Below are 26,335 nucleotides of genomic sequence, written 5' to 3' on the forward strand. Positions count from 1 at the left end.
TATATATTAATATATTTGTACAGATATATATAGAAACTTCTATCTACTACAGTGTGCAAAGAATATAAATCTTCAGAAATCCATATATTACAGTCATATGGTCCATTTGTTTTGTGTAGATTCTTCCTGACATTTCACACATATATCTATATAAATATATTTCAGTATTTTTTAATGTAACGAGGAGATAGAATTAATAAAAGAACCTTTTCCTACATATTGTATAGTTTGTCTTTTATTTTCTGTTGCACCTATATTTAGGTTACTTCTAAACTTCTGACTACTATTTGTTCTTTCAGGAAAAAGAACTCAGTGCGAGCATTCCTGAAGAAACACCTCATGTTTCAGGAAAAGCCATTTCAGAAGAAGACAGGGAAACATTAATTGCAGGCCAAAGAGTAGGAAGAAGCAAGAGACCTAAAAAAGATAGATTATCATGGCCAAAATTCCAGTCAATCAAAAATAAAAAGATACTGAGGCACAGAAGATCTCATAGTACATCAGATGCATATGAGCCTGCTGTCCAGGATATTTCCCCTACAAGCACAGACACAGAATCTCAATTTCCACAGGAAGACTATACCAAAGAAAAAAAAGGAAGCCAAAAGAAGATGAAGTTCCCTAGCATTGGATTCAGAATGCACAGGTCCAAAACAGAACTACAGGAGAAGCAAAAAAAAGAAATAAAAACTATATTGATCTCTGAAAGAGAAAAAATACATGAAGAAGATATAAGCCTGGAAAATCCTGAAATCCTAACTGTTGAATATACATCTCCTGCTTATGAAATGAAAACAGGGGAAGTACATGAAACATTAACAAAAGACTTAAAAGATATGAAAAATGGCATCCCATCTCATGTAAAACAATGCCCTGAAGTTGAAATAAGCATTAAAAAAGAAAAAGACAAGGAATCAACATCAAAATTTAGTTTACCTGAAGTATCAGGCATAACAACAAAGATACCAAAGCCCAGTTTAGAAACACCTGATCTGAAAGAAAGTCCAACTAAGAAACCATCACAAATATCATCAAAATCCAGAAAAAAGAAACAGAAAGGATCAGCAGATAAACAAGAAGGCGAAAGTGGAATTAATATAGACTTGACGGGTCACACAGCTCAAGGATCGGTACAGGTGAAAGGCCTAGAAATAGGCACTGCAAAAGCAGAATTAAACACATCTGACACACTGGAAACAGTAGGAAAACCAGCAGAGGATGCAAAAATATTAACAATTCAGAAAACAAAATTTGGAGTTTCAATGCCAAGCAGAAAAGAAACAGAGACTGAAACCACCAAACTGCTAAGTGATATTCCACAGTCAGGGCCAGAAAAAATAGCTCATGTGACCTCAGAGGATGGTGAAAATTTGGATGTGAAAACACACATGCCTGAAGCAGAACTGGAAGTATCTACTTGGAAAATACAAATACCATCATTCAAAATGACCAAAACATCTAAAACTGACATGAAAATAGCAAGACAAGAAAGCACAGGTGAATCAGAAGGTAATATAAAAAAGGAATCCATAGAAGATGGAATGCCCAGAAGTGACAAAACCTTAAAGTTAGAAATTGGAATGAAGACAGCAGAAAAGGAAGTAGATGGAAAAGAAAGCAAATTCCGATTGCCAAAGTTAAAGTTTCCTACATTTACTTGGACAACTACAAAGGATGAAACAGGACAAACCAATGCACAGATACCAAAAATGGAAAGAGAAGTATCAACACTAGAAACAGGAGCACAAGAAGATGTATGTCGAGAAGCAGAAGAAATTCAGGTTCAAAGTGTTGAAAAGGAAACTGGGATATCAAAAGGAAAAATAAATGAAAAAGACATCAAAGAAAGACCAAAGGTCGAGTTACCAAGCCAAAAAAAAATAACAGCAAAACCTTCATTGAGAGAAAATGATTTTGAAACAACAAATGAAGAAATCCTAATTTCATATCCTCATATTGAAATGGAAAAAGCTCAATTGAGTATAAAATCAAAGGAAAACCAAGAAGTCTCAAAAACGGGAAGCAAGGCTCCCAAGGTAGACATCAGCCTGCCCTCCATTGATGTCACAATTCAAAAGGCCAGCGTCGACCTGCAGGTCCCCAATGCGCCCCTCAACCTGGAAGGAGAAGTGAAAGCGCCAGAAAAGGAGGCTATCAAGACCAAGGACGGCAAGTTCAAGATGCCCAAGTTCGGCATGCCTTCCTTTGGCTGGTCCAGCAGCAGAGAGGCCAAGGGCAGCATGGCCGCCGAGGTGGACGTCAGCCTGAAGGAGCCCCAAGTGACAGTGCCCTCGGGAGCCGCCGAGGTGGACGTGACCCTGCCTGGGGCCGAGATCCAAGCGCCCGGCGTGGAGGTGAAGGTGGAGGCGGGTGCTGCAGGGGAGGGCGAGAAAGGTGGATTCAAGATGCCTGACGTCAAGATGCCGGACGTCAAGATGCCCAGCATCAAGCTGCCCAAAGTGAAAGCTCCCCAGGCGCAGGTCAGCCTGCCGAAGGCCGAGGTGTCGCTGCCTAAAGGCCAGGAGGGCGAAGTCGCCCTGCAGGGCCCCGAGGCCGAAGGCAGCCTGGAGGTGGCGGCCGGCAAAGTTGAGGGCGGCGGCATGAAAATACACATGCCCAAAGTCAAGGTGCCCAGCGTGGTCTTCTCCAAGCCCACCGTCAAGTCTCCCAAACTGGACGCAGACGTCAGCCTCCCGCAGGCAGAGCTCAAGGCCGGCACCGGCGATGTCAGCATCACGGCCCCTGACATTAAGCTGCCCTCTGTCGAAGGCTCAGTGGAGCTGCAGGCACCCGACATAGACCTGAAAGCGCCCTCTGGCCAAGTCTCGCTCGACGGGGCCGAGCTGAAAGCCACAGGCCTGAAGGGGAAGCTCAAGATGCCCAAGTTTGACAAGCCCAAATTCGCAGTGTCCTCGCCCAAGGTGGAAGGGCCTGAGGTCAGTCTGCCCAGCGCAGAGGTGGAGATCCCCTCCGCCACCGTGACGGCCGCAGTAGAGGGCCCCGCCCTGGACCTCAAAGCCGACGTCTCTGGCACCAAAACCGAAGGGGCCGGCTGGAAGCTGGAGAAGCCCTCCGTGAAAATGCCCCAAGCTGACATCAAAGCTCCCAAGGTGGACATCAGCCTGCCTTCCGTCGACGTCAGCCTTCCAAAGGCCAACGTCGACCTGCAGACGCCCGAGGCGGCCCTCAGCCTGGAAGGGGAAGTGAAAGCGCCAGAAAAGGAGGCCGCCAAGACCAAGGATGGCAAGTTCAAGATGCCCAAGTTCGGCATGCCTTCCTTTGGCTGGTCCAGCAGCAGAGAGGCCAAGGGCAGCGTGGCCGCCGAGGTGGACGTCAGCCTGAAGGAGCCCCAAGTGACAGTGCCCTCGGGAGCCGCCGAGGTGGACGTGACCCTGCCTGGGGCCGAGATCCAAGCGCCCGGCGTGGAGGTGAAGGTGGAGGCGGGTGCTGCAGGGGAGGGCGAGAAAGGTGGATTCAAGATGCCCGACGTCAAGATGCCGGACGTCAAGATGCCCAGCATCAAGCTGCCCAAAGTGAAAGCTCCCCAGGCGCAGGTCAGCCTGCCGAAGGCCGAGGTGTCGCTGCCTAAAGGCCAGGAGGGCGAAGTCGCCCTGCAGGGCCCCGAGGCCGAAGGCAGCCTGGAGGTGGCGGCCGGCAAAGTTGAGGGTGGCGGCATGAAAATACACATGCCCAAAGTCAAGGTGCCCAGCGTGGTCTTCTCCAAGCCCACCGTCAAGTCTCCCAAACTGGACGCAGACGTCAGCCTCCCGCAGGCAGAGCTCAAGGCCGGCACCGGCGATGTCAGCATCACGGCCCCTGACATTAAGCTGCCCTCTGTCGAAGGCTCAGTGGAGCTGCAGGCACCCGACATAGACCTGAAAGCGCCCTCTGGCCAAGTCTCGCTCGACGGGGCCGAGCTGAAAGCCACAGGCCTGAAGGGGAAGCTCAAGATGCCCAAGTTTGACAAGCCCAAATTCGCAGTGTCCTCGCCCAAGGTGGAAGGGCCTGAGGTCAGTCTGCCCAGCGCAGAGGTGGAGATCCCCTCCGCCACCGTGACGGCCGCAGTAGAGGGCCCCGCCCTGGACCTCAAAGCCGACGTCTCTGGCACCAAAACCGAAGGGGCCGGCTGGAAGCTGGAGAAGCCCTCCGTGAAAATGCCCCAAGCTGACATCAAAGCTCCCAAGGTGGACATCAGCCTGCCTTCCGTCGACGTCAGCCTTCCAAAGGCCAACGTCGACCTGCAGACGCCCGAGGCGGCCCTCAGCCTGGAAGGGGAAGTGAAAGCGCCAGAAAAGGAGGCCGCCAAGACCAAGGATGGCAAGTTCAAGATGCCCAAGTTCGGCATGCCTTCCTTTGGCTGGTCCAGCAGCAGAGAGGCCAAGGGCAGCGTGGCCGCCGAGGTGGACGTCAGCCTGAAGGAGCCCCAAGTGACAGTGCCCTCGGGAGCCGCCGAGGTGGACGTGACCCTGCCTGGGGCCGAGATCCAAGCGCCCGGCGTGGAGGTGAAGGTGGAGGCGGGTGCTGCAGGGGAGGGCGAGAAAGGTGGATTCAAGATGCCCGACGTCAAGATGCCGGACGTCAAGATGCCCAGCATCAAGCTGCCCAAAGTGAAAGCTCCCCAGGCGCAGGTCAGCCTGCCGAAGGCCGAGGTGTCGCTGCCTAAAGGCCAGGAGGGCGAAGTCGCCCTGCAGGGCCCCGAGGCCGAAGGCGGCCTGGAGGTGGCGGCCGGCAAAGTTGAGGGCGGCGGCATGAAAATACACATGCCCAAAGTCAAGGTGCCCAGCGTGGTCTTCTCCAAGCCCACCCCCAAGTCTCCCAAACTGGACGCAGACGTCAGCCTCCCGCAGGCAGAGCTCAAGGCCGGCACCGGCGATGTCAGCATCACGGCCCCTGACATTAAGCTGCCCTCTGTCGAAGGCTCAGTGGAGCTGCAGGCACCCGACATAGACCTGAAAGCGCCCTCTGGCCAAGTCTCGCTCGACGGGGCCGAGCTGAAAGCCACAGGCCTGAAGGGGAAGCTCAAGATGCCCAAGTTTGACAAGCCCAAATTCGCAGTGTCCTCGCCCAAGGTGGAAGGGCCTGAGGTCAGTCTGCCCAGCGCAGAGGTGGAGATCCCCTCCGCCACCGTGACGGCCGCAGTAGAGGGCCCCGCCCTGGACCTCAAAGCCGACGTCTCTGGCACCAAAACCGAAGGGGCCGGCTGGAAGCTGGAGAAGCCCTCCGTGAAAATGCCCCAAGCTGACATCAAAGCTCCCAAGGTGGACATCAGCCTGCCTTCCGTCGACGTCAGCCTTCCAAAGGCCAACGTCGACCTGCAGACGCCCGAGGCGGCCCTCAGCCTGGAAGGGGAAGTGAAAGCGCCAGAAAAGGAGGCCGCCAAGACCAAGGATGGCAAGTTCAAGATGCCCAAGTTCGGCATGCCTTCCTTTGGCTGGTCCAGCAGCAGAGAGGCCAAGGGCAGCGTGGCCGCCGAGGTGGACGTCAGCCTGAAGGAGCCCCAAGTGACAGTGCCCTCGGGAGCCGCCGAGGTGGACGTGACCCTGCCTGGGGCCGAGATCCAAGCGCCCGGCGTGGAGGTGAAGGTGGAGGCGGGTGCTGCAGGGGAGGGCGAGAAAGGTGGATTCAAGATGCCCGACGTCAAGATGCCGGACGTCAAGATGCCCAGCATCAAGCTGCCCAAAGTGAAAGCTCCCCAGGCGCAGGTCAGCCTGCCGAAGGCCGAGGTGTCGCTGCCTAAAGGCCAGGAGGGCGAAGTCGCCCTGCAGGGCCCCGAGGCCGAAGGCGGCCTGGAGGTGGCGGCCGGCAAAGTTGAGGGCGACGGCATGAAAATACACATGCCCAAAGTCAAGGTGCCCAGCGTGGTCTTCTCCAAGCCCACCCCCAAGTCTCCCAAACTGGACGCAGACGTCAGCCTCCCGCAGGCAGAGCTCAAGGCCGGCACCGGCGATGTCAGCATCACGGCCCCTGACATTAAGCTGCCCTCTGTCGAAGGCTCAGTGGAGCTGCAGGCACCCGACATAGACCTGAAAGCGCCCTCTGGCCAAGTCTCGCTCGACGGGGCCGAGCTGAAAGCCACAGGCCTGAAGGGGAAGCTCAAGATGCCCAAGTTTGACAAGCCCAAATTCGCAGTGTCCTCGCCCAAGGTGGAAGGGCCTGAGGTCAGTCTGCCCAGCGCAGAGGTGGAGATCCCCTCCGCCACCGTGACGGCCGCAGTAGAGGGCCCCGCCCTGGACCTCAAAGCCGACGTCTCTGGCACCAAAACCGAAGGGGCCGGCTGGAAGCTGGAGAAGCCCTCCGTGAAAATGCCCCAAGCTGACATCAAAGCTCCCAAGGTGGACATCAGCCTGCCTTCCGTCGACGTCAGCCTTCCAAAGGCCAGCGTCGACCTGCAGACGCCCGAGGCGGCCCTCAGCCTGGAAGGGGAAGTGAAAGCGCCAGAAAAGGAGGCCGCCAAGACCAAGGATGGCAAGTTCAAGATGCCCAAGTTCGGCATGCCTTCCTTTGGCTGGTCCAGCAGCAGAGAGGCCAAGGGCAGCGTGGCCGCCGAGGTGGACGTCAGCCTGAAGGAGCCCCAAGTGACAGTGCCCTCGGGAGCCGCCGAGGTGGACGTGACCCTGCCTGGGGCCGAGATCCAAGCGCCCGGCGTGGAGGTGAAGGTGGAGGCGGGTGCTGCAGGGGAGGGCGAGAAAGGTGGATTCAAGATGCCCGACGTCAAGATGCCGGACGTCAAGATGCCGGACGTCAAGATGCCCAGCATCAAGCTGCCCAAAGTGAAAGCTCCCCAGGCACAGGTCAGCCTGCCGAAGGTCGAGGTGTCGCTGCCTAAAGGCCAGGAGGGCGAAGTCGCCCTGCAGGGCCCCGAGGCCGAAGGCGGCCTGGAGGTGGCGGCCGGCAAATTTGAGGGCGGCGGCATGAAAATACACAAGCCCAAAGTCAAGGTGCCCAGCGTGGTCTTCTCCAAGCCCACCGTCAAGTCTCCCAAACTGGACGCAGACGTCAGCCTCCCGCAGGCAGAGCTCAAGGCCGGCACCGGCGATGTCAGCATCACGGCCCCTGACATTAAGCTGCCCTCCGTTGAAGGCTCAGTGGAGCTGCAGGCACCCGACATAGACCTGAAAGCGCCCTCTGGCCAAGTCTCGCTTGACGGGGCCGAGCTGAAAGCCACGGGCCTGAAGGGGAAGCTCAAGATGCCCAAGTTTGACAAGCCCAAATTCGCAGTGTCCTCGCCCAAGGTGGAAGGGCCTGAGGTCAGTCTGCCCAGCGCAGAGGTGGAGATCCCCTCCGCCACCGTGACGGCCGCAGTAGAGGGCCCCGCCCTGGACCTCAAAGCCGACGTCTCTGGCACCAAAACCGAAGGGGCCGGCTGGAAGCTGGAGAGGCCCTCTGTGAAAATGCCCCAAGCTGACATCAAAGCTCCCAAGGCGGACATCAGCCTGCCTTCCGTCGACGTCAGCCTTCCAAAGGCCAGCGTCGACCTGCAGACGCCCGAGGCGGCCCTCAGCCTGGAAGGGGAAGTGAAAGCGCCAGAAAAGGAGGCCGCCAAGACCAAGGATGGCAAGTTCAAGATGCCCAAGGTCGGCATGCCTTCCTTTGGCTGGTCCAGCAGCAGAGAGGCCAAGGGCAGCGTGGCCGCCAAGGTGGACGTCAGCCTGAAGGAGCCCCAAGTGACAGTGCCCTCGGGAGCCGCCGAGGTGGATGTGACCCTGCCTGGGGCCGAGATCCAAGCGCCCGGCGTGGAGGTGAAGGTGGAGGCGGGTGCTGCAGGGGAGGGCGAGAAAGGTGGATTCAAGATGCCGGACGTCAAGATGCCCAGCATCAAGCTGCCCAAAGTGAAAGCTCCCCAGGCGCAGGTCAGCCTGCCGAAGGCCGAGGTGTCGCTGCCTAAAGGCCAGGAGGGCGAAGTCGCCCTGCAGGGCCCCGAGGCCGAAGGCGGCCTGGAGGTGGCGGCCGGCAAAGTTGAGGCCGGCGGCATGAAAATACACATGCCCAAAGTCAAGGTGCCCAGCGTGGTCTTCTCCAAGCCCACCGTCAAGTCTCCCAAACTGGACGCAGACGTCAGCCTCCCGCAGGCAGAGCTCAAGGCCGGCACCGGCGATGTCAGCATCACGGCCCCTGACATTAAGCTGCCCTCCGTCGAAGGCTCAGTGGAGCTGCAGGCACCCGACATAGACCTGAAAGCGCCCTCTGGCCAAGTCTCGCTCGACGGGGCCGAGCTGAAAGCCACAGGCCTGAAGGGGAAGCTCAAGATGCCCAAGTTTGACAAGCCCAAATTCGCAGTGTCCTCGCCCAAGGTGGAAGGGCCTGAGGTCAGTCTGCCCAGCGCAGAGGTGGAGATCCCCTCCGCCACCGTGACGGCCGCAGTAGAGGGCCCCGCCCTGGACCTCAAAGCCGACGTCTCTGGCACCAAAACCGAAGGGGCCGGCTGGAAGCTGGAGAAGCCCTCCGTGAAAATGCCCCAAGCTGACATCAAAGCTCCCAAGGTGGACATCAGCCTGCCTTCCGTCGACGTCAGCCTTCCAAAGGCCAGCGTCGACCTGCAGACGCCCGAGGCGGCCCTCAGCCTGGAAGGGGAAGTGAAAGCGCCAGAAAAGGAGGCCGCCAAGACCAAGGATGGCAAGTTCAAGATGCCCAAGTTCGGCATGCCTTCCTTTGGCTGGTCCAGCAGCAGAGAGGCCAAGGGCAGCGTGGCCGCCGAGGTGGACGTCAGCCTGAAGGAGCCCCAAGTGACAGTGCCCTCGGGAGCCGCCGAGGTGGACGTGACCCTGCCTGGGGCCGAGATCCAAGCGCCCGGCGTGGAGGTGAAGGTGGAGGCGGGTGCTGCAGGGGAGGGCGAGAAAGGTGGATTCAAGATGCCCGACGTCAAGATGCCGGACGTCAAGATGCCGGACGTCAAGATGCCCAGCATCAAGCTGCCCAAAGTGAAAGCTCCCCAGGCACAGGTCAGCCTGCCGAAGGTCGAGGTGTCGCTGCCTAAAGGCCAGGAGGGCGAAGTCGCCCTGCAGGGCCCCGAGGCCGAAGGCGGCCTGGAGGTGGCGGCCGGCAAATTTGAGGGCGGCGGCATGAAAATACACAAGCCCAAAGTCAAGGTGCCCAGCGTGGTCTTCTCCAAGCCCACCGTCAAGTCTCCCAAACTGGACGCAGACGTCAGCCTCCCGCAGGCAGAGCTCAAGGCCGGCACCGGCGATGTCAGCATCACGGCCCCTGACATTAAGCTGCCCTCCGTTGAAGGCTCAGTGGAGCTGCAGGCACCCGACATAGACCTGAAAGCGCCCTCTGGCCAAGTCTCGCTTGACGGGGCCGAGCTGAAAGCCACGGGCCTGAAGGGGAAGCTCAAGATGCCCAAGTTTGACAAGCCCAAATTCGCAGTGTCCTCGCCCAAGGTGGAAGGGCCTGAGGTCAGTCTGCCCAGCGCAGAGGTGGAGATCCCCTCCGCCACCGTGACGGCCGCAGTAGAGGGCCCCGCCCTGGACCTCAAAGCCGACGTCTCTGGCACCAAAACCGAAGGGGCCGGCTGGAAGCTGGAGAGGCCCTCTGTGAAAATGCCCCAAGCTGACATCAAAGCTCCCAAGGCGGACATCAGCCTGCCTTCCGTCGACGTCAGCCTTCCAAAGGCCAGCGTCGACCTGCAGACGCCCGAGGCGGCCCTCAGCCTGGAAGGGGAAGTGAAAGCGCCAGAAAAGGAGGCCGCCAAGACCAAGGATGGCAAGTTCAAGATGCCCAAGGTCGGCATGCCTTCCTTTGGCTGGTCCAGCAGCAGAGAGGCCAAGGGCAGCGTGGCCGCCAAGGTGGACGTCAGCCTGAAGGAGCCCCAAGTGACAGTGCCCTCGGGAGCCGCCGAGGTGGATGTGACCCTGCCTGGGGCCGAGATCCAAGCGCCCGGCGTGGAGGTGAAGGTGGAGGCGGGTGCTGCAGGGGAGGGCGAGAAAGGTGGATTCAAGATGCCGGACGTCAAGATGCCCAGCATCAAGCTGCCCAAAGTGAAAGCTCCCCAGGCGCAGGTCAGCCTGCCGAAGGCCGAGGTGTCGCTGCCTAAAGGCCAGGAGGGCGAAGTCGCCCTGCAGGGCCCCGAGGCCGAAGGCGGCCTGGAGGTGGCGGCCGGCAAAGTTGAGGCCGGCGGCATGAAAATACACATGCCCAAAGTCAAGGTGCCCAGCGTGGTCTTCTCCAAGCCCACCGTCAAGTCTCCCAAACTGGACGCAGACGTCAGCCTCCCGCAGGCAGAGCTCAAGGCCGGCACCGGCGATGTCAGCATCACGGCCCCTGACATTAAGCTGCCCTCTGTCGAAGGCTCAGTGGAGCTGCAGGCACCCGACATAGACCTGAAAGCGCCCTCTGGCCAAGTCTCGCTCGACGGGGCCGAGCTGAAAGCCACAGGCCTGAAGGGGAAGCTCAAGATGCCCAAGTTTGACAAGCCCAAATTCGCAGTGTCCTCGCCCAAGGTGGAAGGGCCTGAGGTCAGTCTGCCCAGCGCAGAGGTGGAGATCCCCTCCGCCACCGTGACGGCCGCAGTAGAGGGCCCCGCCCTGGACCTCAAAGCCGACGTCTCTGGCACCAAAACCGAAGGGGCCGGCTGGAAGCTGGAGAAGCCCTCCGTGAAAATGCCCCAAGCTGACATCAAAGCTCCCAAGGTGGACATCAGCCTGCCTTCCGTCGACGTCAGCCTTCCAAAGGCCAGCGTCGACCTGCAGACGCCCGAGGCGGCCCTCAGCCTGGAAGGGGAAGTGAAAGCGCCAGCAAAGGAGGCCGCCAAGACCAAGGATGGCAAGTTCAAGATGCCCAAGTTCGGCATGCCTTCCTTTGGCTGGTCCAGCAGCAGAGAGGCCAAGGGCAGCGTGGCCGCCGAGGTGGACGTCAGCCTGAAGGAGCCCCAAGTGACAGTGCCCTCGGGAGCCGCCGAGGTGGACGTGACCCTGCCTGGGGCCGAGATCCAAGCGCCCGGCGTGGAGGTGAAGGTGGAGGCGGGTGCTGCAGGGGAGGGCGAGAAAGGTGGATTCAAGATGCCGGACGTCAAGATGCCCAGCATCAAGCTGCCCAAAGTGAAAGCTCCCCAGGCGCAGGTCAGCCTGCCGAAGGCCGAGGTGTCGCTGCCTAAAGGCCAGGAGGGCGAAGTCGCCCTGCAGGGCCCCGAGGCCGAAGGCGGCCTGGAGGTGGCGGCCGGCAAAGTTGAGGGCGACGGCATGAAAATACACATGCCCAAAGTCAAGGTGCCCAGCGTGGTCTTCTCCAAGCCCACCCCCAAGTCTCCCAAACTGGACGCAGACGTCAGCCTCCCGCAGGCAGAGCTCAAGGCCGGCACCGGCGATGTCAGCATCACGGCCCCTGACATTAAGCTGCCCTCCGTTGAAGGCTCAGTGGAGCTGCAGGCACCCGACATAGACCTGAAAGCGCCCTCTGGCCAAGTCTCGCTCGACGGGGCCAAGCTGAAAGCCACGGGCCTGAAGGGGAAGCTCAAGATGCCCAAGTTTGACAAGCCCAAATTCGCAGTGTCCTCGCCCAAGGTGGAAGGGCCTGAGGTCAGTCTGCCCAGCGCAGAGGTGGAGATCCCCTCCGCCACCGTGACGGCCGCAGTAGAGGGCCCCGCCCTGGACCTCAAAGCCGACGTCTCTGGCACCAAAACCGAAGGGGCCGGCTGGAAGCTGGAGAGGCCCTCCGTGAAAATGCCCCAAGCTGACATCAAAGCTCCCAAGGTGGACATCAGCCTGCCTTCCGTCGACGTCAGCCTTCCAAAGGCCAACGTCGACCTGCAGACGCCCGAGGCGGCCCTCAGCCTGGAAGGGGAAGTGAAAGCGCCAGAAAAGGAGGCCGCCAAGACCAAGGATGGCAAGTTCAAGATGCCCAAGTTCGGCATGCCTTCCTTTGGCTGGTCCAGCAGCAGAGAGGCCAAGGGCAGCGTGGCCGCCGAGGTGGACGTCAGCCTGAAGGAGCCCCAAGTGACAGTGCCCTCGGGAGCCGCCGAGGTGGACGTGACCCTGCCTGGGGCCGAGATCCAAGCGCCCGGCGTGGAGGTGAAGGTGGAGGCGGGTGCTGCAGGGGAGGGCGAGAAAGGTGGATTCAAGATGCCGGACGTCAAGATGCCCAGCATCAAGCTGCCCAAAGTGAAAGCTCCCCAGGCGCAGGTCAGCCTGCCGAAGGCCGAGGTGTCGCTGCCTAAAGGCCAGGAGGGCGAAGTCGCCCTGCAGGGCCCCGAGGCCGAAGGCGGCCTGGAGGTGGCGGCCGGCAAAGTTGAGGGCGGCGGCATGAAAATACACATGCCCAAAGTCAAGGTGCCCAGCGTGGTCTTCTCCAAGCCCACCGTCAAGTCTCCCAAACTGGACGCAGACGTCAGCCTCCCGCAGGCAGAGCTCAAGGCCGGCACCGGCGATGTCAGCATCACGGACCCTGACATTAAGCTGCCCTCCGTCGAAGGCTCAGTGGAGCTGCAGGCACCCGACATAGACCTGAAAGCGCCCTCTGGCCAAGTCTCGCTCGACGGGGCCGAGCTGAAAGCCACAGGCCTGAAGGGGAAGCTCAAGATGCCCAAGTTTGACAAGCCCAAATTCGCAGTGTCCTCGCCCAAGGTGGAAGGGCCTGAGGTCAGTCTGCCCAGCGCAGAGGTGGAGATCCCCTCCGCCACCGTGACGGCCGCAGTAGAGGGCCCCGCCCTGGACCTCAAAGCCGACGTCTCTGGCACCAAAACCGAAGGGGCCGGCTGGAAGCTGGAGAGGCCCTCTGTGAAAATGCCCCAAGCTGACATCAAAGCTCCCAAGGCGGACATCAGCCTGCCTTCCGTCGACGTCAGCCTTCCAAAGGCCAGTGTCGACCTGCAGACGCCCGAGGCGGCCCTCAGCCTGGAAGGGGAAGTGAAAGCGCCAGAAAAGGAGGCCGCCAAGACCAAGGATGGCAAGTTCAAGATGCCCAAGTTCGGCGTGCCTTCCTTTGGCTGGTCCAGCAGCAGAGAGGCCAAGGGCAGCGTGGCCGCCGAGGTGGACGTCAGCCTGAAGGAGCCCCAAGTGACAGTGCCCTCGGGAGCCGCCGAGGTGGACGTGACCCTGCCTGGGGCCGAGATCCAAGCGCCCGGCGTGGAGGTGAAGGTGGAGGCGGGTGCTGCAGGGGAGGGCGAGAAAGGTGGATTCAAGATGCCCGACGTCAAGATGCCGGACGTCAAGATGCCCAGCATCAAGCTGCCCAAAGTGAAAGCTCCCCAGGCGCAGGTCAGCCTGCCGAAGGCCGAGGTGTCGCTGCCTAAAGGCCAGGAGGGCGAAGTCGCCCTGCAGGGCCCCGAGGCCGAAGGCGGCCTGGAGGTGGCGGCCGGCAAAGTTGAGGGCGGCGGCATGAAAATACACATGCCCAAAGTCAAGGTGCCCAGCGTGGTCTTCTCCAAGCCCACCGTCAAGTCTCCCAAACTGGACGCAGACGTCAGCCTCCCGCAGGCAGAGCTCAAGGCCGGCACCGGCGATGTCAGCATCACGGCCCCTGACATTAAGCTGCCCTCCGTCGAAGGCTCAGTGGAGCTGCAGGCACCCGACATAGACCTGAAAGCGCCCTCTGGCCAAGTCTCGCTCGACGGGGCCGAGCTGAAAGCCACAGGCCTGAAGGGGAAGCTCAAGATGCCCAAGTTTGACAAGCCCAAATTCGCAGTGTCCTCGCCCAAGGTGGAAGGGCCTGAGGTCAGTCTGCCCAGCGCAGAGGTGGAGATCCCCTCCGCCACCGTGACGGCCGCAGTAGAGGGCCCCGCCCTGGACCTCAAAGCCGACGTCTCTGGCACCAAAACCGAAGGGGCCGGCTGGAAGCTGGAGAAGCCCTCCGTGAAAATGCCCCAAGCTGACATCAAAGCTCCCAAGGTGGACATCAGCCTGCCTTCCGTCGACGTCAGCCTTCCAAAGGCCAGCGTCGACCTGCAGACGCCCGAGGCGGCCCTCAGCCTGGAAGGGGAAGTGAAAGCGCCAGAAAAGGAGGCCGCCAAGACCAAGGATGGCAAGTTCAAGATGCCCAAGTTCGGCATGCCTTCCTTTGGCTGGTCCAGCAGCAGAGAGGCCAAGGGCAGCGTGGCCGCCGAGGTGGACGTCAGCCTGAAGGAGCCCCAAGTGACAGTGCCCTCGGGAGCCGCCGAGGTGGACGTGACCCTGCCTGGGGCCGAGATCCAAGCGCCCGGCGTGGAGGTGAAGGTGGAGGCGGGTGCTGCAGGGGAGGGCGAGAAAGGTGGATTCAAGATGCCGGACGTCAAGATGCCCAGCATCAAGCTGCCCAAAGTGAAAGCTCCCCAGGCGCAGGTCAGCCTGCCGAAGGCCGAGGTGTCGCTGCCTAAAGGCCAGGAGGGCGAAGTCGCCCTGCAGGGCCCCGAGGCCGAAGGCGGCCTGGAGGTGGCGGCCGGCAAAGTTGAGGGCGACGGCATGAAAATACACATGCCCAAAGTCAAGGTGCCCAGCGTGGTCTTCTCCAAGCCCACCCCCAAGTCTCCCAAACTGGACGCAGACGTCAGCCTCCCGCAGGCAGAGCTCAAGGCCGGCACCGGCGATGTCAGCATCACGGCCCCTGACATTAAGCTGCCCTCCGTTGAAGGCTCAGTGGAGCTGCAGGCACCCGACATAGACCTGAAAGCGCCCTCTGGCCAAGTCTCGCTCGACGGGGCCGAGCTGAAAGCCACGGGCCTGAAGGGGAAGCTCAAGATGCCCAAGTTTGACAAGCCCAAATTCGCAGTGTCCTCGCCCAAGGTGGAAGGGCCTGAGGTCAGTCTGCCCAGCGCAGAGGTGGAGATCCCCTCCGCCACCGTGACGGCCGCAGTAGAGGGCCCCGCCCTGGACCTCAAAGCCGACGTCTCTGGCACCAAAACCGAAGGGGCCGGCTGGAAGCTGGAGAGGCCCTCCGTGAAAATGCCCCAAGCTGACATCAAAGCTCCCAAGGTGGACATCAGCCTGCCTTCTGTCGACGTCAGCCTTCCAAAGGCCAGCGTCGACCTGCAGACGCCCGAGGCGGCCCTCAACCTGGAAGGGGAAGTGAAAGCGCCAGAAAAGGAGGCCGCCAAGACCAAGGATGGCAAGTTCAAGATGCCCAAGTTCGGCATGCCTTCCTTTGGCTGGTCCAGCAGCAGAGAGGCCAAGGGCAGCGTGGCCGCCGAGGTGGACGTCAGCCTGAAGGAGCCCCAAGTGACAGTGCCCTCGGGAGCCGCCGAGGTGGACGTGACCCTGCCTGGGGCCGAGATCCAAGCGCCCGGCGTGGAGGTGAAGGTGGAGGCGGGTGCTGCAGGGGAGGGCGAGAAAGGTGGATTCAAGATGCCCGACGTCAAGATGCCCAGCATCAAGCTGCCCAAAGTGAAAGCTCCCCAGGCGCAGGTCAGCCTGCCGAAGGCCGAGGTGTTGCTGCCTAAAGGCCAGGAGGGCGAAGTCGCCCTGCAGGGCCCCGAGGCCGAAGGCGGCCTGGAGGTGGCGGCCGGCAAAGTTGAGGGCGGCGGCATGAAAATACACATGCCCAAAGTCAAGGTGCCCAGCGTGGTCTTCTCCAAGCCCACCCCCAAGTCTCCCAAACTGGACGCAGACGTCAGCCTCCCGCAGGCAGAGCTCAAGGCCGGCACCGGCGATGTCAGCATCACGGCCCCTGACATTAAGCTGCCCTCTGTCGAAGGCTCAGTGGAGCTGCAGGCACCCGACATAGACCTGAAAGCGCCCTCTGGCCAAGTCTCGCTCGACGGGGCCGAGCTGAAAGCCACGGGCCTGAAGGGGAAGCTCAAGATGCCCAAGTTTGACAAGCCCAAATTCGCAGTGTCCTCGCCCAAGGTGGAAGGGCCTGAGGTCAGTCTGCCCAGCGCAGAGGTGGAGATCCCCTCCGCCACCGTGACGGCCGCAGTAGAGGGCCCCGCCCTGGACCTCAAAGCCGACGTCTCTGGCACCAAAACCGAAGGGGCCGGCTGGAAGCTGGAGAAGCCCTCCGTGAAAATGCCCCAAGCTGACATCAAAGCTCCCAAGGTGGACATCAGCCTGCCTTCCGTCGACGTCAGCCTTCCAAAGGCCAGCGTCGACCTGCAGACGCCCGAGGCGGCCCTCAGCCTGGAAGGGGAAGTGAAAGCGCCAGAAAAGGAGGCCGCCAAGACCAAGGATGGCAAGTTCAAGATGCCCAAGTTCGGCATGCCTTCCTTTGGCTGGTCCAGCAGCAGAGAGGCCAAGGGCAGCGTGGCCGCCGAGGTGGACGTCAGCCTGAAGGAGCCCCAAGTGACAGTGCCCTCGGGAGCCGCCGAGGTGGACGTGACCCTGCCTGGGGCCGAGATCCAAGCGCCCGGCGTGGAGGTGAAGGTGGAGGCGGGTGCTGCAGGGGAGGGCGAGAAAGGTGGATTCAAGATGCCTGACGTCAAGATGCCGGACGTCAAGATGCCCAGCATCAAGCTGCCCAAAGTGAAAGCTCCCCAGGCGCAGGTCAGCCTGCCGAAGGCCGAGGTGTTGCTGCCTAAAGGCCAGGAGGGCGAAGTCGCCCTGCAGGGCCCCGAGGCCGAAGGCGGCCTGGAGGTGGCGGCCGGCAAAGTTGAGGGCGACGGCATGAAAATACACATGCCCAAAGTCAAGGTGCCCAGCGTGGTCTTCTCCAAGCCCACCCCCAAGTCTCCCAAACTGGACGCAGACGTCAGCCTCCCGCAGGCAGAGCTCAAGGCCGGCACCGGCGATGTCAGCATCACGGCCCCTGACATTAAGCTGCCCTCCGTTGAAGGCTCAGTGGAGCTGCAGGCACCCGACATAGACCTGAAAGCGCCCTCTGGCCAAGTCTCGCTCGACGGGGCCAAGCTGAAAGCCACGGGCCTGAAGGGGAAGCTCAAGATGCCCAAGTTTGACAAGCCCAAATTCGCAGTGTCCTCGCCCAAGGTGGAAGGGCCTGAGGTCAGTCTGCCCAGCGCAGAGGTGGAGATCCCCTCCGCCACCGTGACGGCCGCAGTAGAGGGCCCCGCCCTGGACCTCAAAGCCGACGTCTCTGGCACCAAAACCGAAGGGGCCGGCTGGAAGCTGGAGAGGCCCTCCGTGAAAATGCCCCAAGCTGACATCAAAGCTCCCAAGGTGGACATCAGCCTGCCTTCCGTCGACGTCAGCCTTCCAAAGGCCAACGTCGACCTGCAGACGCCCGAGGCGGCCCTCAGCCTGGAAGGGGAAGTGAAAGCGCCAGAAAAGGAGGCCGCCAAGACCAAGGATGGCAAGTTCAAGATGCCCAAGTTCGGCATGCCTTCCTTTGGCTGGTCCAGCAGCAGAGAGGCCAAGGGCAGCGTGGCCGCCGAGGTGGACGTCAGCCTGAAGGAGCCCCAAGTGACAGTGCCCTCGGGAGCCACCGAGGTGGACGTGACCCTGCCTGGGGCCGAGATCCAAGCGCCCGGCGTGGAGGTGAAGGTGGAGGCGGGTGCTGCAGGGGAGGGCGAGAAAGGTGGATTCAAGATGCCCGACGTCAAGATGCCGGACGTCAAGATGCCCAGCATCAAGCTGCCCAAAGTGAAAGCTCCCCAGGCGCAGGTCAGCCTGCCAAAGGCCGAGGTGTCGCTGCCTAAAGGCCAGGAGGGCGAAGTCGCCCTGCAGGGCCCCGAGGCCGAAGGCAGCCTGGAGGTGGCGGCCGGCAAAGTTGAGGGCGGCGGCATGATAATACACATGCCCAAAGTCAAGGTGCCCAGCGTGGTCTTCTCCAAGCCCACCCCCAAGTCTCCCAAACTGGACGCAGACGTCAGCCTCCCGCAGGCAGAGCTCAAGGCCGGCACCGGCGATGTCAGCATCACGGCCCCTGACATTAAGCTGCCCTCCGTCGAAGGCTCAGTGGAGCTGCAGGCACCCGACATAGACCTGAAAGCGCCCTCTGGCCAAGTCTCGCTCGACGGGGCCGAGCTGAAGGCCACGGGCCTGAAGGGGAAGCTCAAGATGCCCAAGTTTGACAAGCCCAAATTCGCAGTGTCCTCGCCCAAGGCGGAAGGGCCTGAGGTCAGTCTGCCCAGCGCAGAGGTGGAGATCCCCTCCGCCACCGTGACGGCCGCAGTAGAGGGCCCCGCCCTGGACCTCAAAGCCGACGTCTCTGGCACCAAAACCGAAGGGGCCGGCTGGAAGCTGGAGAAGCCCTCCGTGAAAATGCCCCAAGCTGACATCAAAGCTCCCAAGGTGGACATCAGCCTGCCTTCCGTCGACGTCAGCCTTCCAAAGGCCAGCGTCGACCTGCAGACGCCCGAGGCGGCCCTCAGCCTGGAAGGGGAAGTGAAAGCGCCAGAAAAGGAGGCCGCCAAGACCAAGGATGGCAAGTTCAAGATGCCCAAGTTCGGCATGCCTTCCTTTGGCTGGTCCAGCAGCAGAGAGGCCAAGGGCAGCGTGGCCGCCGAGGTGGACGTCAGTCTGAAGGAGCCCCAAGTGTCAGTGCCCTCGGGAGCCGCCGAGGTGGACGTGACCATGCCTGGGGCCGAGATCGAAGTTCTTGCTTCTGGAAATGCAATAGATTCCCACTCCGATAAAGCAGACGTGATGTTGAATTCTCGAAGTTCTCACTTTAGAATGCCTAAAGTTTCTCTTTCTAAAAGTTTGAAACCTTATGCAGAAAGTAAGTCTGGAGTTGATGTTTCAGTGTCAGAATCAGTTTGTTATTCTGAAATAGAGGAAGCTTCTCCTATTCTTTCTGGTATTGTCGAATCTAAACCTTTGCCTGAATTCAAGGGGGATATTGTGCCTAAAAGTACTAAGTTCAGAATTCCTAGCTTGGGTTTCTCTAAAGTTGATGTGAGTTCATCTGAAATTGCCCAGGATTCCTCATTTCAAAAAGGGGTAATTACACTTTCGAAATCCCAAACTAATCTAACCAAATCTGAATCAAAATTACCACCTCTTGCTGATGAAAATCTTTCAGATTTTGAAATTTTAAGTGAACATGGTACTGTGGAGCAAGAAGGTCTTAAACTAGAAAGTATAAGAACAGCTTCTGAAATATCTCTGGGTGACAGTGAGGTTACAGTTAAAATTCATAAATTCCGAAAACCAAAATTTGGAATTCGATCTAAGGCAAAAGCATCAGAAAGTGATGTTGATTCCAAAGTGGAATCGGAAATTTCCAAGGGAAAGATAACATGTGATATAACTGATCCTGATACTGACAAACCAATTCAGATCTCTGATGTAATGTGTCAGAAGCCTTCACTTGAAGTTGTTCTGGATGCACCAATGCTGGATCCCAATCTTTCACCAGTAGGAGTTACCATGCCAAAATTAGAAGCAGAAATCCATGGTCCAGACTTGAAGTGCAAGGCAGAACAAGATGTAATTTCAAAAGAGAAGGATATTGAGGAGAAAGAAAACAAAGTTAAGTCATCAAAATTCAAACTGCCTTCATTTCGTTGGTCACCAAAGAAAGAAGCTATTGCTCGTTCTCATGTTGAGGAACATCTGGAAGAACCCACTTTGTCTACTTTAGCTAGAGACACTGAATCTGAATTAACTTTTCCTACTCCTGAGAATCAATATGTTCATGTAGAATTTGATACATCTATGGAAAAAGATGGTGAAAAGGTCAGAAACAAGAAGTCCCAATTTACCATGCCAAAGATCTCATTCCCTAAAATTAAGGGTCAGAAAGTCCAAGTCTCTCTTCCTGTAGCGGAAAATGATGTTTGTAATCCCGAACAAGAAAAAGAAAGTGTTTCAGTACAGAAATCTGAGAAAGAGAGTAGTGGAGAAGAGGCAGGAATAGGCATAAAAATGCCAAAAATTACGGTCCCAACTTTGGAATTTTCCAAACCAGAAGTCAAAGCTCCTGAAATAGAGATGGATATTAGCAGGCCTGTAGGTGAGGTCATACTTCCTACCTGTGAAGATGATCTAAAATTGAAATCAGCTGCTGCTAATGCCAGCCTCTCCACTTCAGATAATAAGATGACAGCTGAAGGTTCACTTGAGATGAAAAGTCCTGACACAAGTGTTGAAATAACTTCAAGTGAAATTGGTGTGGGTGATGTGGAAATAAAAGCTGAAGGTCCTGAAGGGAAAACAAAAATGTCTAAATTCCAAATGCCAAAGTTAGGAATTGCACTTTCTAAAGGGAAAGGGTCAGAAAAGGAGATAGGCCAAGCCAAATCACAAGTGAAGGTTCCCCAACTAAAAGCAACAGTAGAAATATCTGACATTGCTGTCGAAGCAGCAAACTTGGAGGTGGAATGTGGTACAGAACTAGAGTCCTACAGCCCTGAAGGCAAAATGACCAAAACTGACAGTAAGTCATCAGAGGTTGATGTTCACTTCCCATCAGCTGACATTTCTATTCCAAAAATAGACAGTGATATTCAGGATTCAGTTGCAGTGCTAAAAATCAAAGGAGAAATAAAGCAAGATGGAGATGGAGAAGAGAAAGAAGGACATTTCAAAATGCCAAAATTCAAACTTCCATCCTTCAGTTGGTCACCAAAGAAGGAAGCAAGTGTTAAACAAGATTCTGGAGAAAATTTGGAAGACCCAAAACTTGCTGTAATGTCAAGCAGAATAGACACAGAAGTGAGAGGAACTGTAACTGATGATGAAGGCAGTGGGACAGTCCTTGATCTGGAATTATCTACTGGAAAAGTTGAACAGAAAAGTCCGATTAAAAAACCTCAGTTTGCCATGCCCAAAATTTCTCTCTCCAAGATCAAGGTTCCAAAATCTCAGTCTCATTCACCAAAAGTTGAAGCTGATGCTACTCTTCCTAAAATAGAAAGAGACGGTCATGATTCCATTCAGATACCTGATACAGAAAAAAGTCATTCCAAAAGGACTGAAGAAGGGGCACAAGTAAGCATGACAATGGCTGATGTTAAATTCCACACTCTCGAGTTTTCCAAAATAGAAACCGAAGCCTCTCAAAATGAAATGGGAGTTAGCTCAGTGAAGATTGATGCTGCTCTGACTCCCTCAGAGGGGAGTTTTCAACAGGTTGACCTAAAATCGAGTTCTACTGATGAATATAACATTCAAAAAACAGGTATTAAGTTCCCCAAAGGAGAAGCTTCAGTTGAACTGAAGAGCCCTGATGTAGAAACAGAAAGACTATCAGTTGTGGATGGAAGAAAAATGAAATTTGAAGGTCCTGAAGGGAAGATTAAAATGCCCAAATTCCAGAAACCAAAGTTTGGAATCTCCCTAACAAAAGGGAAAAGACCAGAGGCAGAGAGCAGGTCTCCAAAAAGAGAAGCTGAAAAACTCCAGCTAAAAATGACAAATGAAATTGCTGATATTACTGTGGGAGTTCCAGAATCAGAACTTATATCTGATATGTCAGATACTGGAGTAGTTGTTTGTAAGATAAAAACACCCCAAGAACTAACTACTGATACTGAAGATCCAAAAGTAGACATAAGCAGCCAGTCAGTGTCTAAAACAAGGACAGAGGGAGCAATTGAGAGTCTTGAGGAAAAAGAAATCAAATTAAAAGAAGAACATGAAATAAAAGCTGAAGAAGTTCAGACTGAAGAACATCAGGGATGGTTTAAAATGCCAAAATTCAGAATACCTGCATTTGGCAGGACATCCTTAAAGGAAAAAAAATGTGATGCTGATACTGAAAAAAGTATGGAGAAAGCTCAGGCAAGTATTCCCTCTGCAAAAGTAAAAACTGAAACAAGTATTCCTGAAAATACCTTCTCACTACCACATGCAGTCACTGAAATTACTATTAAAAAAGAAGGGATTAAAAAATTAGAAGATTCTGTGAAGAGTTCTGATGTTAGCTTGTCGAAGATGGAAGGAGATACTTCATTATCCACAGAAAGAACAGACAGTAGAGTGAATATTCCAAAAACTGAAACTTACGCAGATATAGTTAAGCACGGTGCTGAAAGACAAAAACCACATAGTTTAGAATTCACAGTGTCTGCAGCAGAATTGTCTAAATCATACCTTAGAGCTTCAGAAACTGACAAAGACAAAAGTTCAACAAATAGGTTTCCTACAGGTACTCTGACTTTGCAAGAGCATCAAGTTAAATCACATGATATAGAAGTCCCAAAGGCAGAAAGTTCCACTAAGTCAGAGACTTCAGTAGTAAGATGCAAAGGATCATCAGCTGAAATTACTCTGGAGGCAACACAGGAGAAAATAGCTTTTAATCTTCCAAAGGAAGAGCTAGATATTCAAAATAAAGCAGCAGCAATTAAAAAAGGAAAGATAGAGGGTGAGGTGAAAATTATAGGAAAAGACAGTGAAGAAAGTGAGTTAAAAAGAACTACTTGTGAATGGTCTACAACAAAAGGATCAGAAGATGGTACTTATGTTACTGCTAAGCTGGAAGATCTAAAGGTAGAAGCTCCAGGAGTGAAGATGGATGTTAAAATTACTAGAGTAGATCCTGAAATGAAATTTCAAGTGAAAAGTGTAGAAAAGGATGTGTCTGCAGGAGTGGAAGTGCAAGTAGAAGATAGAGCAGAAATAAGTAAAATTAAAGCATACAAGTTTAAGATTCCAAAGTTTGGAATGTTGCATTCAGAAGTCAAGGGTTTTGAAGATGATATCAGTGTGGCAAAGTCAGAAGCTGATTCAGTATCTAAAAGTGAAATAGGCACAGCAGAAATACAGTTACAAAACCCAGAAGGATCTATTGGACTGAAAAGTGCAGCTCTAGATTGTAAGGAAGCATCTGCCAGAATAATAGGGGAAACAGTGGCCCGATCACAAGGTGGCCCAGAAGTAGTTGTAAGGATTCCCAAACTAAAAATACCAAGATTCACTTTTAAAACTCTCCCAATTGAAGCTGATGTTTTAGTGTCAAAAGTGGTAACAGATCCAAAGGGATCTAGTACTGACATTGAAGTAGTGCAACTGGAAGCAAGCTCTGCTATCCCTGAGGAAACACCAGGGGCTCTAGAGGGGAGTATTCAAAAGGCAAAAAGTAAAATTCTGACAGTGACTGAACCTGACATTAAAACAGCACAAATGACAACTACCATAGAGTCCTCCCTTTCAAATGCAGGGCAAGACATTCACTGGTCTTATGTAGAGGGCCAAGAAGTGACTGAGAAAGTAGAACTTGAACATGTTGCTATTGAAAGATGTGAGATTTACACTACTGAAATATTGAAAGAATCAGAGATTCTGTCATCAGAAGTCAAAACTGCTACTTTGGGATTTTCATTGCTCAAGGCAAAGTTGCCTGAATCACACAGTGACTTAGAAGTGCCAGTCCTGCAGCCCTCTCCAACGGAAGGTGTATCATTGGGAAAACCTACATGTGCTGGGGAAAGCTTCAGAGTAGAAGCACAGACAACTGGCAGTGCTGAGCTTAAACTATCTGACAAACCACATCATGAATCTGAAGAGTCTAGTGGAGAAGTAAGTTTGCCAAAGTTAAAAACATATGCTGCTGAAGTAAAGTCTTCCAGGAAACTTGAAGATAAATCCCCAGAGAGAATAAGCTCAGGTCCTCTCTCTAAAGATGAGGATGTAGCTGAAGCAGTGGAAGGTAAAGAAAAAGACAAAACCAATGAAAAAGAGAAGACTGATATCAAAAGATCTCCTGGAAGATTTAAGCTTTGGCTTCCAAGTATTGGCTTTTCATCTACTGGTGATGAAACAAGCACAGATGCAAAAACAGAAGTAAAAGAAACAGTTCCAGAAGATGTGAAACCTGCTGACACATCAGATGATTCCTCTAAGCAAACTGAAAAAACTGGATGGTTTAAATTTCCCAAGCTTGGTTTTACATCTCCATCCAAAAAGGCTAAGTCTGTTGACAAAGAAGAGATGGGTCATAAAGAGGGAAGAATCTCAGATGAAGATAGCCCATCAGATAAACCTGATGTATTTTTTGATGCACAAGAAAGCTTATCACCTAAAGAAACAACAGGGGATGAAAAAGTTGAAATTGATGGGGCCTCATCTATCGTGACATCTTCAGCAAGAACTGAACTAATCTTGTTGGAGAAAGAAAAAGATAGTAAATCTAATATTGATGGAGATACTGCCAAATGAAGGTTGTATTTTCTCAGTTTTCAATGACAACAAGATCTACATGTACAGAAAGGAATGTTCTCTTAATTTTTAGTAACTGAATATTAAAACCCAAGGCTGGTATTCATGAAAACAGTTGAGCAGAATTTACCACATGTAAATTTTCAAGTACATGGATGTACTATATTGTGCACTAATAAAAATAGATTTCTATAAGTCTGCTCTGTAGACAGCAATTATGACAAGTACAGAGGAGGCCATAGTTTGAGCAAAATCTGAAAAAATATACCTGAATCATGAAAGTAAACCATTGAAAGGCTCAATGATAGCAAAAGGCTTTTGAAAAGGGCTTCTTAAAACACATCATCTAATTATGTGTAGATTACAGACTATTTCCAGAATGGATTATAAACTAGTACTATAAGAACTATATTTACCTGCTTAGATTGTGGACCTTTCTGACCTACTTTTGCTTTCTCATTAAAATGTTTTTCTTTATTTCAGCTGAAGTAGTATGTATATTCCACAAGCATTTATTTAAAATATAAAAATTAAATACTAGTGTAGAGAGACTAATGCTTTACCTCTTCCTCTCTTCTCATTTTTTTTTATTATTGTGGTGGGTCATATTTAGCCTTAAAAGATTTTAAAAATACTGAAACAAAACACAAGAGAACAATTTCAAGACCAAACCCATGTAATTAATTAACATTTTTAAGATACTAGAATAAACCATGCTTACAAAGAGTAATTATTCAAATGTGGATAAATAAAATTTAATGTATATATTTATGGGATAGTTAAATGCTTAAAATGATCTGCCACACTGGTGGAATTGCTTCAAAGATTTTCTGGGAAAGGAGATGTATATAATTATTTGCTTCTTTGTTTATATCAATGCTTCTCTCAAATGCACAATGGAAACCAGAGTGTGTATGTGACAGCCTTCACATGTACCAGTAAAACAGTCTATATTCTTAAGTCACAATAAACTCACCATATGAATAATAACTTGAGTAGTGTGAGTTACTGACATTTCTGATTCTGAAAATCCCAGCCCAAATTTGCATCAGGTTTCATTATAGTAGTTTTTTAATCCTGTCTTTTCCTTCTCCATGTTCTGCTTAGTACAGGGAAAGCAGACACAGCAAAACATTTAGAGACTGGGTTGTAAATGAAGTGTATTTGGTTTTCTAACCGTCTGTAGGTTGAGGTGTTCTTCATTTCTATATGGAATGCTAAAGTGTTGGAGGAACCTCAAAGATCATCTAGTTCCAGTCCCATTGGCAGGGAACCTCCCACTAGACCTTATCCAACCTGGCCTTGAACACTGCCAGGGTTGGGGCATCCACAACCTCTTCGGGCAACTTGTTACAGTATCTCATCACTCTCACAGTAAAGAATTTTTTCCTAATATCTAATCTAAATGTCCCCCATTTCAGTTTGTACCCATTACACCTTTCTCTATCACTACAGTTCATGACAGAGTCCCTCTCTGGCTTCTCTCTGGGCTCCCTTCAGGGTTGCTTTGAGGTCTCCATGCAACCTTCTCTTCTCCAGACCGAACAACCCCAACGTTCTCAGTCTATCTTTATAGGGTAGGTTCTCCAGTCCTTTAGCAACTTTGTGGCCCTCCTCAGGACTTGCTCCAATATTTCCACACCCTCCTTATGCTGGGGGCACAAAAACTCTACGTGAACTCCAGGTGGGGTCTCACAAGAGTGGAGTAAAGGGGAAGAATCACCTTCCTTGACCTGCAGGCCTCACTCCTTTTGATGCAGCCCAAGGTTCATTCGGCTTTCTGGGCTTTGAGCACACACAGCCAGCTTTGAACCATTTCCACAAGATCTATCATTGGATACCAGGGAGAAGGGATCAGCACCTTCCTCTCTTCTTCCCCTTCTTGGAAAGCTGCAGAGAGCAGAGGTCTGTCAATGATGACCCTGGAGCTATCTTCTAGGGACTGGTGAGATAATTCTGACTGTCACGAAATTAAGAGTGCCTTGGTACAGCATAAATGGTAGATGAAATATTTTCAGTATCTGGGCAAAACCAACACAGGTATCTGGAACAACTGGGAAAGGAAAATCCTGGGTAATGGCAGGAAAAAATGAAACCAGGTAATACTGAAGCTTTTGGCACATGCTGCTGTCTAACATGTGAAGCCAAATGACTCCTGTCAGTGCTCATAACCTGTGGAGCCATAACCTGTGCTGTCATCTCCATTGCTGTCAGCAGTGCTGTAGCCACAAGGCACTGCACAAAACCAAGGGCTCTCAGAAAGGAGCCTGCTGGGAGAGCAGTGCAGCTGCTCCAGGTGAAAGCCACTAAGGTAAACCAGGGCCGGTTCATTCACATTGTACTCCCTCATAACACAGGTACATGAGATGAACTGATCAGAGAAGAGCATCCTTGCTCAAGATCCAAACCAGCAACTCTTTGTAGATGTAACTAAA

General features: G+C 54.1%; 1 protein-coding gene across 2 annotated transcripts in view; it reads left to right on the plus strand.

The window, feature by feature from the left end:
- AHNAK2 (AHNAK nucleoprotein 2) overlaps window positions 1-24,451 on the plus strand; it is a 68,601-nt gene extending 44,150 nt beyond the window's left edge. For both annotated transcript variants that reach the window (XM_071557384.1, XM_071557385.1), the window contains exon 7: window positions 300-24,451. In XM_071557384.1, the coding sequence (XP_071413485.1) occupies window positions 300-23,900 (23,601 nt within the window). In that variant the 3' untranslated portion in view covers window positions 23,901-24,451. The remainder of the gene's footprint in view (window positions 1-299) is intronic.
- Window positions 24,452-26,335: the final 1,884 nt, after the last annotated feature.

The sequence above is a fragment of the Pithys albifrons genome, chromosome 6, assembly GCF_047495875.1.
Source record: "Pithys albifrons albifrons isolate INPA30051 chromosome 6, PitAlb_v1, whole genome shotgun sequence".
Classification (NCBI taxonomy): domain Eukaryota; kingdom Metazoa; phylum Chordata; class Aves; order Passeriformes; family Thamnophilidae; genus Pithys; species Pithys albifrons.